This window comes from Polistes fuscatus, unplaced genomic scaffold, assembly GCF_010416935.1.
Source record: "Polistes fuscatus isolate 324 unplaced genomic scaffold, CU_Pfus_HIC Scaffold9, whole genome shotgun sequence".
Classification (NCBI taxonomy): Eukaryota; Metazoa; Arthropoda; class Insecta; order Hymenoptera; family Vespidae; genus Polistes; species Polistes fuscatus.
The window spans coordinates 4,303,448-4,318,794 of NW_025113173.1; the positions used below are offsets into that span (position 1 = coordinate 4,303,448).

Below are 15,347 nucleotides of genomic sequence, written 5' to 3' on the forward strand. Positions count from 1 at the left end.
GACGTTGTTTTTCTCTTTTATTTAACAACGTGATTTACGCCAACAATAAATTCAATCGTTATCAGTTGGTGAATAATAATAAATAAAATAACATATACATTTATGTACAACATAAAATAACAATCACGTTGGCTCCTCCCTTATGGCGCTTTTAGTTCATATTTTATCCACACTGTCGCTGAAGTCGCGTATGTTTCAGATGATAGTGAACAGTATTAATATCACGTAACCTATGTTTATTCCACTAGGAGAATGTGAGCAAGATTATTCTACAATATTTTTAATCAGGAAGATTTTTATTTATATTAACATTACATATTTAAAAACAAAGAAAAGAACAGTATAATTCAGCATAATCGATGCTACAGGTATTATCATTCTAAAATTACATATCGTATATTTAATAATAAACGAAAGTAAAAAAAAGAAAAAGGAAACTTTGATATTACGAAAGCATAAATATGTAACTAGGAGTGATTACTAACGTCACATGTTTTGTATGATGTCAGTGACCATTGAAAACGTCATTTCAGTTTTATTTGATATTTTTTTTGTTTTTTAGACAGATCTCATTCGTTATATTTAATGGAAAAATATTGTGAACATTAAAAACGCCCTTTGAATCTTGCGTCAAAAGCTACGCGATTAATCAGATAATGTAAATCATTCATTCTTAACCTTGGTCAACAGAAATTTGACCTGACTAAGCTGGCAACCGTTGCACCCGAACACGTTATCGTTGTGGAATGCAAGTTCATATAAAAAGACATATTGAAAGTGACCATAAATTCTGCGGTTGGGAAGTTTGTACGTCGATGAGGTGGCTCTTACAGAAGTGTTACTTGTCTACTTTTAAATTGTGAGTTTTATTTAATGACAGTGGATTACAACTCAAGTAGTAACATTGTGTAATAATTTGTTGATTATAAATTCCGAAATTTTTTGGCAAAACTTTATTTTTTATTTTTTTTATTTTTATCATCTCTTTTGCAGTTTATTGCATGACCAAGTTTTTACGTACAAATTAAGAACTTTTTAATTGAAAGTAATAATATTAAATTTGTGTATCTCAGTAATAATATGTGTTTTACTATAATTATTTAATTTTATTCTTTTTTTCCAGCTTATCAAGTTATTGTGTATTTCTTTGAATAATCTTTAATTGATGATTTATGTTAGCTTCGTTACAGTTGGCCAGACATGACAAATCCAGCTGAAAGATTAAATTATTCGCAAGATAGTAGCAGCGATACAGAAACAGATTACAAAGAAACAGATCCTAGAGAACAACAAAGATTATACCAAAATAGATTAAGGTAAAATATTAATCGTCAATATAGAGACTAAACCATGTTCTTCGCTATATATAATTCAACGATATTAATATATTTTATTATAGTAATAATGCAATATTGACATATTTGATATACGGAACATCTGAGGTTTTTCCAACCATGTAGTGTCAGCATATTCTTTACATGAAAATAAGAAAAAATGTTATATAGATCATTTAAAACTTTATTAAACAGTTATGATTTAAATGATAGATGTTCATATATACTCAGCAAAATAATTGTTTTTAAATTTCTAATCAATTACTTTTCCAAATTGATTCAGCAAATCCCAGTCTATATCAGTCCTTTAAGTTACTAAGTAAACCTCAGATACCCTTTATATATTTATTTATTATTCAATTCAATTGTTATACAAAATATTTGAGATTTCAACATGAAATATATGTACATATATATATAATATATAAAAATGTATATGTATATGTATTGATAATAGCAGTAGATTATATGATCTCATTTCTTAAATAATAATATTTATAGACTTGTAGCATGCACATTTAATACTTTAAATTTGTTATATGCATGTCTCACATTCTTTAAATTATGAACAAATTACTTATCTATATCCAATGCTAGATTAGTAGTAAAAAATGATATCTGTAATTATAAGAATATATTTATAAGTTTAATCGAAGCTCTAGCGTTGAAAGAAATACATTTAACTATTTATACTCATTCAATGATAAACTACATTACAATATGTAACTAACTGTTTATATCTATGAGAAAAAAATCTCATCACTGTGTGAAGTTGCATCATGCAAAAGCTTGTCTTTTAGATATACATTTTGTGCGATACATTTTGTCATTGGCATGATGTAGCCATCATTCACACCACATATTCATATCTTCTTAGTTAAATTTTCTTTAAACGTGTTTAGATCACATCTTATTAAAGAAACATTATTGAATTAGTTTAAAATCAGTAAATGTCACTCGATGCTTGTCATTGGTAGCAATTAGTAAGGAAATGTGGTTGTTTTGCATGTAGTTGTGGTGGTTCGTCCAAACCAAAACCTTGTCTGGTACAGAAGAATGGAAGCAACGATCCACATTGCCATTATAATTCAAGCAGACATGGCACAAATATAAATCAATTGATGAGCAGGTAATGCACTAAGGTAAAATATAGAGATCATTGGTAGCGCTTGTTTTGTTTTAAAGATTCACATTTCTTATTGATATATCACTTCATATTTTATTGTATATTGAAACAAAAGACATCTTTCTCTATTTCAATTTTTTATAGTTATCACGCATCAACTATTTCCCTTCATTTTCATATTAATGTTAAAACAGTCCACACCTTGTATTCAATAAGGTAGGTTTCTTTACTACTTGATTATGTACCCAATGATGCTTTATATGTTTATTATCCTAATTTATTGTTGTATCGCATTATTTTTATTTAATCTAGACAAATTAATTATAACATAATATTCTTATTTCTTTAGACTCCGCTCTGGAGTTGGGGTCGGAAAGAGTCAACAAAACCAAAGTAGAGATATTATACCATGCAGCAATTTAACTACAGAGGCTAGTATACCGCTAAGTAGTGATGAACGAATAACATTGATCGTTGATAATACAAGGTAAATTATAAACTTTAATTATTATCATTGGAATAGGTAAATGGAATGCATAGTAATATAACTTATATAAAATTCATTTTAGATTTGTTATAGACCCAGCTTTATTTACTGCACGCCCAAATACAATGTTAGGAAGAATGTTTAGTTCTGGAGTAGAATATGCTCAGCCAAATGAACGCGGTGAATACAAAGTTGCCGATGGAATATCAGCTATGGTGTTTCAAGCTATTCTTGAATATTACAAAGGTGGAATAATACGTTGTCCCCCTACAGTTACTGTACAAGAATTACGCGAAGCTTGCGATTATCTTCTTGTTCCATTTAATGCAAGTACAGTAAAGTGTCAAAACTTAAGTAAGTTAATCATTTTAAAAATATTTCAATAATTAATCGTCATAAGTAGAATGTAGCCTTGTTGAATTGTTTTTTCTAAACTGCTTTATTATAGGAGGATTATTACATGAATTATCTAACGAAGGTGCTCGCTGCCAATTTGAAAGGTTCTTAGAAGATTTAATGCTGCCTTTGATGGTAAATAGTGCACGTAGAGGTGATAGAGAGTGTCACATTGTTGTTTTATTGGAAGATGATATAGTCGATTGGGACGAAGAATATCCACCCCAAATGGGAGAAGAATATTCTCAGAGTAAGTGTATCTTTAATACTTAAAAAAACAAAGGAAAGTCATTATAAAATTCTAAATAATTTTCTTTTTATAGCCGTTAACAGTACCGCCATGTATAGATTTTTCAAATACATCGAAAATAGGGACGTAGCTAAACAAGTTATGAAAGAACGTGGCTTGAAAAAGATACGTTTAGGAATCGAGGGTTACCCTACTTATAAAGAAAAAGTTAAAAGAAGGGCTGGCGGTCGTGCCGAAGTTATTTACAATTACGTTCAAAGACCATTCATACACATGTCTTGGGAGAAAGAAGAGGCCAAAAGTCGTCATGTTGATTTTCAATGTTTAAAATCTAAATCAGTTACTAATCTCGCAGAAGCCACTGCCGATCCGGTATTAGACGCCGGAGGAAATCCTATAAATGCACTTTTACAAGGATCAGAACCAGTGCCTCAACCAGAAGTGGCACTGCCCATGGGTTCTGATGGTGACGTTGAAGGTGGTATAGGTTTATCTGCCGATCAGGACCAGGGACCTTTACCGCCCGATGAGTTATCATGAACCTCATCCGTTAATCGTATGTTTATTTTTTAACACTTTGACGCACAATTTTGGTTTTTATATATTCTTTAAAAACACATCTCTTTTTGGATCTTCTTTTGTTTATATAAAAAGTTAAATTGAAGGATAGTACTTATAATAACAGTAAATTTTTAATACTGGAGCTGTTGGTTTTAGAAGAAATCATTATGGTAGTTATATATCCTCATTTATTTATCATATTGTCTTTTTCTTTTTTAAATTAATATATAAATGATGGTTATAGCTGTCATTTGCGTCAACGTGTTTTAAAGAATGAACATTCGTGACACTTTCTTTCCTTCCATCCTTCTTTTCATTTTTTCCTAATTTTAACTCTAATCTCAAACCCAAATTCAAGCCAACCTTCTTTTTATCTACCGCTTCTCCCCACATTCATATGCATATATATGGATGGAGCACTGTTTTTTCTGAAACACGACTGTTCATATCCAAGGCACTTTGTGGGATAGTCCTTGGATAAACCCAATTTGCTCGTAAGATCTAGTTTAAAAGACGTATTATAACAGTGATTTTTTGTATTTTGTATATATATATATATGATACGAGGTATGTTTCTTATATGCGAAATTGATTGTGTTATTCAAAATACACCGCGTTCTTTCGATTCAAATTGATATAAACTTTTCCCATTTTGTACTATCAATAAAGTTTTACAATACGATTTCTCTATAATCTTTTCTAATTCTTTAGATTATGTATTTTATTTGATCTATTTTAATCTTTAGGTTTCTCTGGATAAGAAAATGTTCTCATTCCACGACAATTCTAAAGAAAACCTAAGTTCTTCCTCTCTAAATGTAAACCTTCTAATTGAGGTGAGATTATTTTAATATTATTAATCCTTTATAATTTCTTATAATTTTTAAATTACACGTTCATGTATGTCTTTTAGTTTGGGGTTTAATTGCATTTTGTTTAGTAACGAAATTAATTTTTATGTTGTATTCAAATGTTAATGTCTGCAAAAGTAAATTATTAAATTATTATAATTTAGCAAGTGAAGAATAAAAGAAGAAGAATATAGAGGATGGTATACTCTAGTATTCTAAATATAACATATCATAGAAGTAACTTATACAATAATTATTATTATATTAAATATAAGTCATAATTAATATAATATATAAGTAATCTATATATATATAGTTTAGTTTAATCATATGTATTATACTAAACTATAACTAAACTATATACTATATATACTAAATATATAACTTATATTTATTATATAATTATACTATAAATTTTACATTACATAATAATCTTTTTAAACTTAAAAAAAGAATTTATATCATAAGAAATAAAAATAAAAAAAGATTTTGTAAATAATTATCTTCCTATCATAGGAATCTACTTTATCGATTGATATGCGTTCTCCACTTCCGTTCACCAAAAGGTATAAAGAATAAAAGTCGGTAACGGTAGAATATCGGTCGGTATTAAATATTAGCTTGTAGGACCAAAACAACCCCGAAAGGAGTACCGGAAGTGAATCTGGTTCGACGAGCAACCCTGATGGCTATACGAAAACGTGCGGGAGGAGGTGAAATTTTCGAAGGTAGTGGAGGAACGAAGAAACGCAGGCGCTGATGCGATCAATAAATGGTCCTTCTATAGTCGAGGGCAAGAAATCAGTAGCGTACGAGTACGCGATCGGCGAAGGTGGGTGAATGCATTTGTTGTCAGACGAGAGAAGTACGAAAACAACGGGCCACCACCTTCCGGTGCGTGCGAACGGTGTGAAAACGGGCTGCCAGGTAGTGAGGGTTGCAGACTAGGCGGCTCGTTCAGCAGCATGCAACCACCACCTAGAAAAGTAAGCCTAACTGTTCTCCAAAATTTTATTTCTATGATAATCTCTTCATTTATCTTTTTTTTTTTTTAATTTAATTCTTTCTCTTTTTATATAAATATCTACGTACTTCCTTCTATATGTATATATATATATATATATCTATTTGTCTGTTTTTTAAGATCAACCTTCACCCTTTATTATCATCGTCATACTCAATGAACTTAACCGGATTCCCTAGTTCTTGCGCATACTCAGCATTTTACGTTGATCTTTCATAGTAACTTCTTCTTCTTTTTCTTTGTATTCTTCTTCTTCTTTAACCATAGATAAATATTTCTTGAATCGTCATCGTTATCTTTCATTCCATTCTTCTTTCTTTCTTTCTTCCTATCTCAACCCTTTCTCACCCTTTCTATATATCTCTCAGTATATCGATCTTCGACGTCAGCGTACGCAAAAATCGACGTAAGCAGCGCCTCGACGGCACCACGATGAGAAAATCAATGCATGCTTCGGCGCACGTTTACAAATCTATGCCAAATGATCGTAGTTTTCTTAGATAATCAGGGCAAGGACCCGAGCTGGATATCCGCTGTTATGAAATCAAACGGGGCTTCAACCTGCGTGATGATAGACCACCCTTGCGTGAACGCGGATGACACGCACGCATAACAGAAAAAGAAGAAGAAGAACATTTTATTCCTCAACAACTCTTCTTCAATCCTTCCTCAATTCTACCTCAATTCTATCTCAACCCCCCCAACCCCAAATTTCTGACCTACTTTACTTTATCACTCCGTCACACCTGTCGACGTTTCGATCTTACTATGATAACATCATCCAATCCTCTGTGATTATTTCATTTTCACAGGACCAACATTCTACATAGATCGAGATATCTTAGAAATTATAATAGAAAAATTATCATTCTATTGGATCTTATAGTTCTATCTATACTGAATCAGTTTATAGCTTCCAAGGACGAGTCATGTTATCGGAAAAAGAATTTCAAACGCTTTCGTCGAGCTAGAGGAGAAGAAGTTATTTAATATTAATGAACAAATTGAGTGTTTCTTTTTTCTTCTTTTTTTTTTCTTTTTTTTTTTGAATCAATTTATTAGTTTTCTTTTCGCTTAAAAACTTTTTCTTTCGAATTTTTACTCGAGAAGCTTTAGTTATATAATCTTAACTATTTCTACTTAGTATATAAGAATTCAAGAAAAGTTAGGAAATCTAGTACATCATCGGTTGTATTACGTAATCGATATATATCCTGCACTTATAGTTTCTTAAACATAAAAAATTCAAACTCTTATAACAATAGTTTCTGTATTTTGATTTTAAATTATATCAATGTATTGATCTTTTAGGGAAATTATGCAAAATTTCTTAAAAATGTACACACTGAACAAGCTGCAAAGTTGCAAGCGAAAAATCAACATGAGTGCGATTTGCTGGAAGATATTCGGTGAGTTAGATAAAAAAAAACAACGAATTGTTAATTAAATAAATTAATAATAGTCGTTTTTAAATGTTCAAACAACGTGTTAACTTTATAATCATGATGAACCTGTTTCAGTAACTTTACAATTAAAAAATCCGCGATCGAAAAGTCATATTCCGAGGTAAGCTTAAAATATTAATAATATTTTGTCATGTAAAGAGAAAAAAAGAAATTCACATTTACATGTAAAACGTGAATGATTTATGCATAAGATCGGTATCGTTGTAATATCATAGTGAAAATGTTTTAGGCATTGCTCAAGATATCTTCCGCATATTTGAATAAAAAGATACCAAACATTCCGGATCTCAAGGTTGAGGGAGTAGATGAAAAATGGTACAGTATTGTTTTTTCAATAGCGCAATACTCTCGCTACTATTTATTAGGTGAAATAAAATATATTAAAGATACCATACATTATAGGAATATGTGGAATGTATGGAGAACGGTACTCGAGGAAAATGAAAAACTTGCGAGAGCACGATTAGCGGCCGTTGAAGTTTTTCAACAACAAATCGCCGACGATGCGAAAAGTTTAAGAATGCACAAAATTCAAATTTCGAAAAAGGTACATTTTAATAAATTAATATACGTAAAATAATACGCGAAATAATTGATATTTAATTGTAATGTAAAGTTTCCACATTTTATTATTAAAAAAGAATATAATTCAACTTAAATGATAAACATTTTTGTAAAATCTTTGTCTATTGATTTCGCATAAAAAAAAAGGAAGGAACTTATGGGACAATCTAATACAATGTACACGCGATGTTATCGGAGTAGACACGACCTTATTTTTCATTTATCTTTTAGGCAATCGACCAATTATTGATAGTACAAAAAGAGTTACAAGCCTGTGTACAGGATGTAGATAAAACGAAAAAATTGTACTTCGACGAGGAACACAGTGCTCATGACGTTCGGGATAAAGCGAAAGATATAGAAGAGAAGTATGTTGTATTTAACATTGTTTCTTTTTTTTTTTAATTTATATATGTATTGCAATTTTTATTACTTTATATTATATATACATTTATTTATTATTATATTATATATTGTAGATTAAAGAAAAAGAAGGGTTCCTTCTTCCAGTCAATAACTTCACTGCAAAAAAATAGCGCTAAGGTAATGATAAAGAAACAATTTTACCAATCAACAAGTGGATTTATTATATAGAAATTTGTATTATTAATTAGGTAAGCTCAAAACGCGATGCTTTGGAAGAAAAATCAACAGGAGCTCGCAATGATTATTTACTTAGTCTCGCTGCTGCCAATGCTCATCAAAATAGATATTTTGTAGTTGATTTACAATCTACTATGCAAGTAAGAAAATATTATCATATACGATTTTTCTTCTTTTTTTAGTACAATATTTTTATGCATATGAATTTTATAGTATTTGGAACAAGGCGTTTACGATAAAGTAGCTGAATATTTAACTCTTATGGGTCGTACCGAACTTCTAACATGCCTGGCAACGCAAAATAGTTTTGGAAAAATTCGCGATCAAGCTCAACAGGTAAGACTGTTGATTATATTGCATATAGATACTTACATACTCATATATATAGATGATATTTCTACAAGATCGAACTATACAACAAGAATATTTTGAGAAGATTAATTTAATAAAGTGCTCGTTCAATATATTATTTTGAAAGTAGAAAGAAAAAAAGAGTAATCCATTACACGTCTTTCCTTGCCAATGAACAAGAAACTCTATTGACTAGCTTCTTTTTTGCTTTTTCGTTAGAAAATAAATCTATAAATAGTATTAACAATTTTTTAGACAACATCTCTTGCTATATACACGTGTGTATAAATACATACATAAAGTAAAAAATGTATATATATATATATACATGCTTTACTAATTGCAGTTAAGTGTATGGTCTTCTAGGAATATCCAATGTAAGCTACATTTATGTATATTACCCATGTAATATTTACAGTAAAGGATTTACGTATAGGTGTATGGGTATGATGTCGTTGAAAATTATGTTGAAAAGGATTTTAAATTAATATCGACTTTTTTATAGCTCACTAGGGAATATAATATACAATGCTGCTGCCTATATTATCCTGTCTTAAAGCAGCACATACAATATGAATTTGAAGCTTGCGATAGTGATCCGGTAGAAAGGTTCGTATCAATGAAATCATACATCACTCTGTTATCAAATAACATTTTTATAATAATCATAAAGATCTAATTAATGTGGATTATATTTTACTACAGGATAACTGCTGATCATGCTGCTGCTACTACTTTGGGTAAAGAAGCGCGTCGCTGGTCGACGAGAATTGCTCGTGAAGTTGCTAGTATACGAGAAAATAATCGAAAATTACAAATACTTCAGCAGCTGAAGGACTCTGGACAGAAGGTAAAGAAAACTTTATATAATTATTTCTTTTTTATTATTATAATAAAATAGATCTGTAAAAAGCAGGGAGCACATGATAATTTATTTATTTTATAGACTGATCCTAGCGATCCAAATGGGCCTGACGTAGATACTAAAATAGATGAATTAAAACATAGTATTCGGCGGGCAGAGGTACTTTTTATTATTATTTATTATTCAGTTTTTAATCTTTTAGGCATATATATATATATTTATACATTTTTAATCATTAGACTGCAAAATTGAAAGCAGAGGCAAGAATAGAATGTCTTCGACACGGCGGAGGTCAGTTTAAAAAAAAGACCAACATTACTCAATGAACTAAAAAAAATTATATAATTAATATTAATTGGTTATAAAAACAAATATTATGAATTGTTCATTTAGTGAACGTCGACGAATGGCTTCAAGAAGCTGAAACGTTGAGTGTCCAAGACATGCCAAGATCCGCAAGTTCTTTGTCAGTTAGAACTGATGCATCCGGTGCAGGGGTAATAATAAAAAACATTGCATCAAAAAGGAATCATAATTGAACTGTTATGTCTTATAAACAAATATTTTTAAGCAGGAAAATCCTTCATCTGACTCATTCTATGATAGTGATGGTGATGGTGGTAGTGATTTAACAACGGTAGAAAGACCTGGTACACGTAATGCACCACAACAAGAGGAAGAGGTTCCAGAAGAAAGACAAAGGCATGATAGTGATGAGGTTGATGGTAGGTATCATTATCATTATCATTATTATGAACACTTGAACTCTCTGACCGTCCCATTTTTAATGTTTTAGCTTTACTCGAGCAAGAGAAACAACGGATAGAACAGTTAACTGCTGGTTGGGATGACCCAACAGCTGTTGATTGGGCAAATGAAGAAAAAGATGAACAAGTTGAAACCCAAGAACCTGCTGCTCCTGTTCAACAAATATACAAATGCACGGCACTATATTCGTACACGGTGAATAAAATATTTTATATAACAATAATCCCTTCTATATATTATTTTTGTTCTTCTTTTTAATTAGAATATTGATCCTGTTGTTAGGCACAAAACCCAGACGAGTTGTCGATTGTCGAAAGCGAACAACTCGATGTTGTTGGCGAAGGTGACGGAGATGGTTGGTTGAGGGCTCGAAATTATCGCGGGGAAGAGGGTTACGTACCACAAAATTATTTGGATGTTGAACGAGAACAGGATGCAACGTCTGGTCTTTCTTCTCAAGGACCAGGCCTTGTCCAACAAATATCCTTCTCTTCTGTTGATTATACTATTGATGATCATGATGCTGTTGATCCTGATGCTAATTTACAACCTGCTGTAGAACAGCAACAACCGGAGGCCATTGTGCAAAATCATATAAATGGTAAATTATTATATTTAAAAAATATATTTTTTAATTGTCACATATGAATCTCAATTTTATCTAATTTAATGATCAATAGTTGTAGATCTTGAACAATATTGTATCGCTCTTTACGATTACGATGCTACTTGCGAGGAAGAACTTAGCTTCCTTGAAGGTGATATCCTTAAAGTACTTAGGAAAGAACCCCATGATGTTGATGATGGCTGGTGGGAAGGAGAATTACGAGGATCCCGAGGATTATTTCCATCTCTCGTTGTCGAACCATGTGCTCCTGATGGCTCGCCTTTAACTCCTCAGGTTTGAAAATCAATATCTCAACTAATGAATGGATTTAATATTTAATGACACAAGTTTGACTATTTTATTTTTTTATTTTAGGACGATATGACACCTCCTAGTTCTGCTCCACCTGTCTTTACACCACCCGAAGTGCCGGAATTCTTGCTGGAACAAGAAGCCGCACAATTTATCACTAATGGTATACTTCTGTTTGATTTAATTTTTTATGTTTTTTTTTTATCAAAAATTTGTCAATACTTGTAATATTATTAATTAATATAGAACTTACCGATGGCAAAGCTGAAGAAAACGAAGAACAAAGTGGTTTCGCAATAAATTTAACGAGAGGTCAGAAGGAACATTACGGCTCGCAATTTGATGAGGAAGAAACATCCGAACCGCCAGGGATAGTCGGTAAGAAATAAGTATTAAAAAAATTGTATTACATTTTTACTCGTATATTTAACAACAATTATGTAAAAATACAATTTGATTTATTCGAATCTTGCAATCCTAGTTGTGGAAGTATCCGAAGATGCGGAAGATAAGGTAAAGATATTCAAATCAACAAAAAAAAGAAAGCTTAAATAAAAATGAATTCAAATGTAGGCGATTATTTCAGATAATTACGTAACATTATTATAATTTATTGTACCTTAACACGACAAATGCTTTTGGTTTTTGTTATATTAACAGACTACTACTGGCGAGAACGGCAAACAATTATCGGAGAATATTACGGAGAATACTGGAGAAAGTGGAAAGGAAGATTTTGGTTTGGGTGTAGCACAAATTGTTATTACAGCGGCAACTCCAATGGAAGAAGTTGAACATCCATTTCCTGGAGTAAACGAGAATACGGATGATACGGTTAAATCAACGGAAGTTTCTGACGGAAGCTCTGAAGCGGATTTACCGTCAAGCGTTACCCCAGATATCAATGAAAGCGACTGCAAAGAAACAACTGTCATTATGAACGAACATGATGAAGTTACTGAAGTTACTGAAGTTACTGAAGTTACAGAAGTTCCCGAGGATATAGAAGAGAAATCAACGATCGATGATTTGCCAGCCGATTCGGCGCCCTTTCCATTGAGTAGTAGTTCTGGTAGCGAAGCAGATTCAACGTCCGGTCCGAGTACGGCAGATAACTCTCAGTCAATTCCGTCGCGAGGCACTGTGATAGATGCACAGGAAGCTGAAGAGATAGCAATTATACTCGAAAAGGTAGTTTGCGGTGGGAGGGCAAGTATTCCCGACGAATTACAACCTGACCAACTAGAAAAGCTTCAAAATTTAAAAGAATCGAATGCCTAGGAATGACTATACCTCGGAGATGATACCGACTATCCTGCCTTAACGAATAAATGGGCTCTTCCAAAGAATCATCAGAACAAGTTCCAGCATTTGTTGGAGTTTTGGAAATCTCCCGAGGTTATTGGGAAAAAAGACTAATGAATTAACCAAACAACCAAAGATTTTTATGTTAATACAACGTACACAAATCTTTTGCTAGGCAACACTCTAATAACATATGTAAACCAAGAAGTTGCGACTTTTGCAATTTGCGAGGCATCTATGTACAGTTGTAAGGTAACAAAAAGAATTGTCGATACCTGTAATAGAAAATCTTTTGGTGGTTCATGTACATTATAAGAGAATACAATGGTGTTGCATGTATAAGAGACAATTGTTTTATTTAACATGTTTATAGATGTATATATACATACATATATATATATATCATAAAACGGTTATTATAGTAGCCCTTTCCAACATGCACCCTTTATCTATAAATAGCATGTTTGAATATAAAAAAAAAATCTTAGATTTAAGATGGCATTCTGAGAGCACCATCCAATCTTATTGTTTCTCCATTTAGAAGAGGATTTTCAATTATATGTTGTGCCAGTTGTGCATATTCGTCAGGTTTACCTAATCTTTGAGGAAAAGGTATCATTTTGCACAAAATGTTGCGTACTTTGTCCGGTAAAGATGATAGTAAAGGTGTATCAAATAATCCAGGTGCAATAGTTACTACACGTATACCATGTTTAGACAGATCACGAGCGATTGGTAAAGTCATTCCAACGATAGCAGCTTTACTGGCAGAGTATGCAGCTTGTCCTATTTGTCCATCATATGCTGCCACACTTGCTGTATTGATTATAACTCCACGTGCACCATCTTCATTAGGTGTATTTTCACCGATAAGACCAACGGCTAGTCTTATCACATTAAAAGTTCCAACTGTATTTACTTTTAATATATTCTGAAAATCTTCATAATGATGTGGTAGATTTTTATTAAAATTATATGTCTTATAGGCGACTGCTATTCCTGCTGCATTAACAACTGCAGTTAACTTGCCAAATTTACTCTTAGCTGCTTCCAAAGCGTTCGATACATCTTCTTCCGAAGTGACCTATACAAATATTTGTCGTATATAAAATTAATATTAAAAAAGAAAAAGATAATCATATTATATAAATATTATTATTAATTAGAACACTTTAATGAACGTAAATTTAACTTCTTAGTGTCTTACATCAGTTGGTACAAAAATAGCTTGATTTTCCAATTGATCACTAAGCTCTTGACCTTTTGAAGCAGGAAGATCCGCAATGACAACTTTTGCACCTTCTTTGACAAATCTTAGAACTGTGCCACGACCAAGGCCAGAGGCTCCACCAGTTATTAATGCTACCGTATTCTGAAATGTTTCTTAATTTAATACATTTGTTCCACTATCTTACATCGATACAAGAAACAATTACATTTAAATATAAAAATTATAGAATCTAATCTGTATGTCCATTTGTTACAGCTCTTATACATTTAAGTCTTTGGTGCGACAACAAACTTGGTGCTAAACTAATACTTTATTATAATAAATTTTATACGATTATGTGTATTTATTAAAATCAATGATTGTGTATACACATGTCCAAACTAATATATACTTTCAAATAAAAATCCTTAATAAATTTTGCAAGCATCACCACATATAATAACCGGCATTTCTAACGCATGTGACATCATTGAAATCGACTATAATGACCTCGATTGTTATCAATTGTTATTAATAAATATCGATAATATGATAATTACCCTGAGCATTGTTGCAGATATTTAAACCAAATTGAAGTATATTTTAAAAGAACAGCACTCTGCTACCGATAAAATAAAAATGTAAAGTTGACCAGGTTCAAAACGGCGATAAGAAAAGTAATTGTAACGTTTGGAATTTGAACTGTACGGTGTGGCTCTTTTATACTGCTTAAATCCCCATTACGAATAATCTATAAAAAACAAACATAACCTTTAAGAAAATAAATTAAATTTATACGAGAAAAAGATAACGTCTCCCACATAATCTCAAAGAAAAGCTGACAATACTGCACTACTATGACCGAAGAGACCTTCGATAAAAAAATAATATATATAAATTTTAACTAAATATAACACTTAATGGAAAAAAAAATTAGTATTATTTTGTATAAATATAAAATATAATAATAATTAATGATAGCAGAGTATATTATTGAAATAAAAAAAAAAAAAAAACAAATCTTAATTAATACGTCATAAAAATAATGTCATTTATATCGAAATGATTGAAGAAAAAATTTAAAATGAATTCAAAATGTTTAAAAAGTTGTAATAAAATGGAATAATTATAATAATAATAATAATGCATAATTAACCAATGAGAAAGGAACAACAATAAATATGTCGCATTAATGTAAACGTGTATTTCGAAGTACTCGGAATAACGTCGTAACAAAGAGTTGTAATTACTAGTGATAAAGTGGCGC

The 15,347-nt window shown here is 31.3% G+C and overlaps 3 protein-coding genes across 9 annotated transcripts; 2 read left to right on the forward strand and 1 right to left on the reverse strand.

Moving 5' to 3' along the window:
• Nucleotides 1-105: 105 nt before the first annotated feature.
• On the forward strand, nt 106-5,991 carry LOC122525440 (BTB/POZ domain-containing protein 10). Of its 4 annotated transcripts, none has more exons than XM_043648251.1 (9): nt 106-368; nt 563-859; nt 1,191-1,316; nt 2,347-2,463; nt 2,810-2,947; nt 3,030-3,301; nt 3,396-3,593; nt 3,667-4,990; nt 5,522-5,991. In XM_043648251.1, the coding sequence occupies exons 2-8, from the start codon at nt 747-749 to the stop codon at nt 4,131-4,133; spliced, it is 1,431 nt and encodes a 476-aa protein (XP_043504186.1). In that variant the 5' UTR covers nt 106-368; nt 563-746; the 3' UTR covers nt 4,134-4,990; nt 5,522-5,991. The 4 variants fall into 4 exon arrangements, with proteins under 4 accessions (XP_043504186.1, XP_043504185.1, XP_043504187.1 ...); XM_043648250.1 differs by having other exon boundaries at nt 107-368; nt 691-859; XM_043648252.1 differs by lacking the exon at nt 2,347-2,463 and having other exon boundaries at nt 112-368; nt 691-859.
• Nucleotides 5,799-13,212, forward strand: LOC122525424 (protein nervous wreck). Of its 4 annotated transcripts, XM_043648216.1 has the most exons (23): nt 5,799-5,991; nt 7,341-7,438; nt 7,550-7,595; nt 7,725-7,810; nt 7,898-8,042; nt 8,291-8,427; nt 8,539-8,602; nt 8,674-8,802; nt 8,876-8,998; nt 9,519-9,622; nt 9,719-9,863; nt 9,960-10,037; nt 10,118-10,169; nt 10,272-10,375; nt 10,450-10,603; nt 10,675-10,841; nt 10,929-11,247; nt 11,327-11,547; nt 11,629-11,728; nt 11,812-11,943; nt 12,047-12,078; nt 12,226-12,756; nt 12,847-13,212. In XM_043648216.1, the coding sequence occupies exons 1-23, from the start codon at nt 5,971-5,973 to the stop codon at nt 12,850-12,852; spliced, it is 2,994 nt and encodes a 997-aa protein (XP_043504151.1). In that variant the 5' UTR covers nt 5,799-5,970; the 3' UTR covers nt 12,853-13,212. The 4 variants fall into 4 exon arrangements, with proteins under 4 accessions (XP_043504151.1, XP_043504152.1, XP_043504149.1 ...); XM_043648214.1 differs by having other exon boundaries at nt 5,800-5,991; nt 12,226-13,212; XM_043648215.1 differs by having other exon boundaries at nt 5,800-5,991; nt 10,453-10,603; nt 12,226-13,212.
• On the reverse strand, nt 12,989-15,339 carry LOC122525451 (3-hydroxyacyl-CoA dehydrogenase type-2). The gene is made up of 4 exons (XM_043648277.1): nt 15,237-15,339; nt 14,641-14,831; nt 14,078-14,242; nt 12,989-13,954 (listed from the first exon to the last, which is right to left on the reverse strand). Exons 2-4 carry the CDS (start codon nt 14,647-14,649, stop codon nt 13,361-13,363), a joined length of 768 nt encoding a protein of 255 aa, XP_043504212.1. The 5' UTR covers nt 14,650-14,831; nt 15,237-15,339; the 3' UTR covers nt 12,989-13,360.
• Between the last annotated feature and the right edge of the window lie 8 nt (nt 15,340-15,347).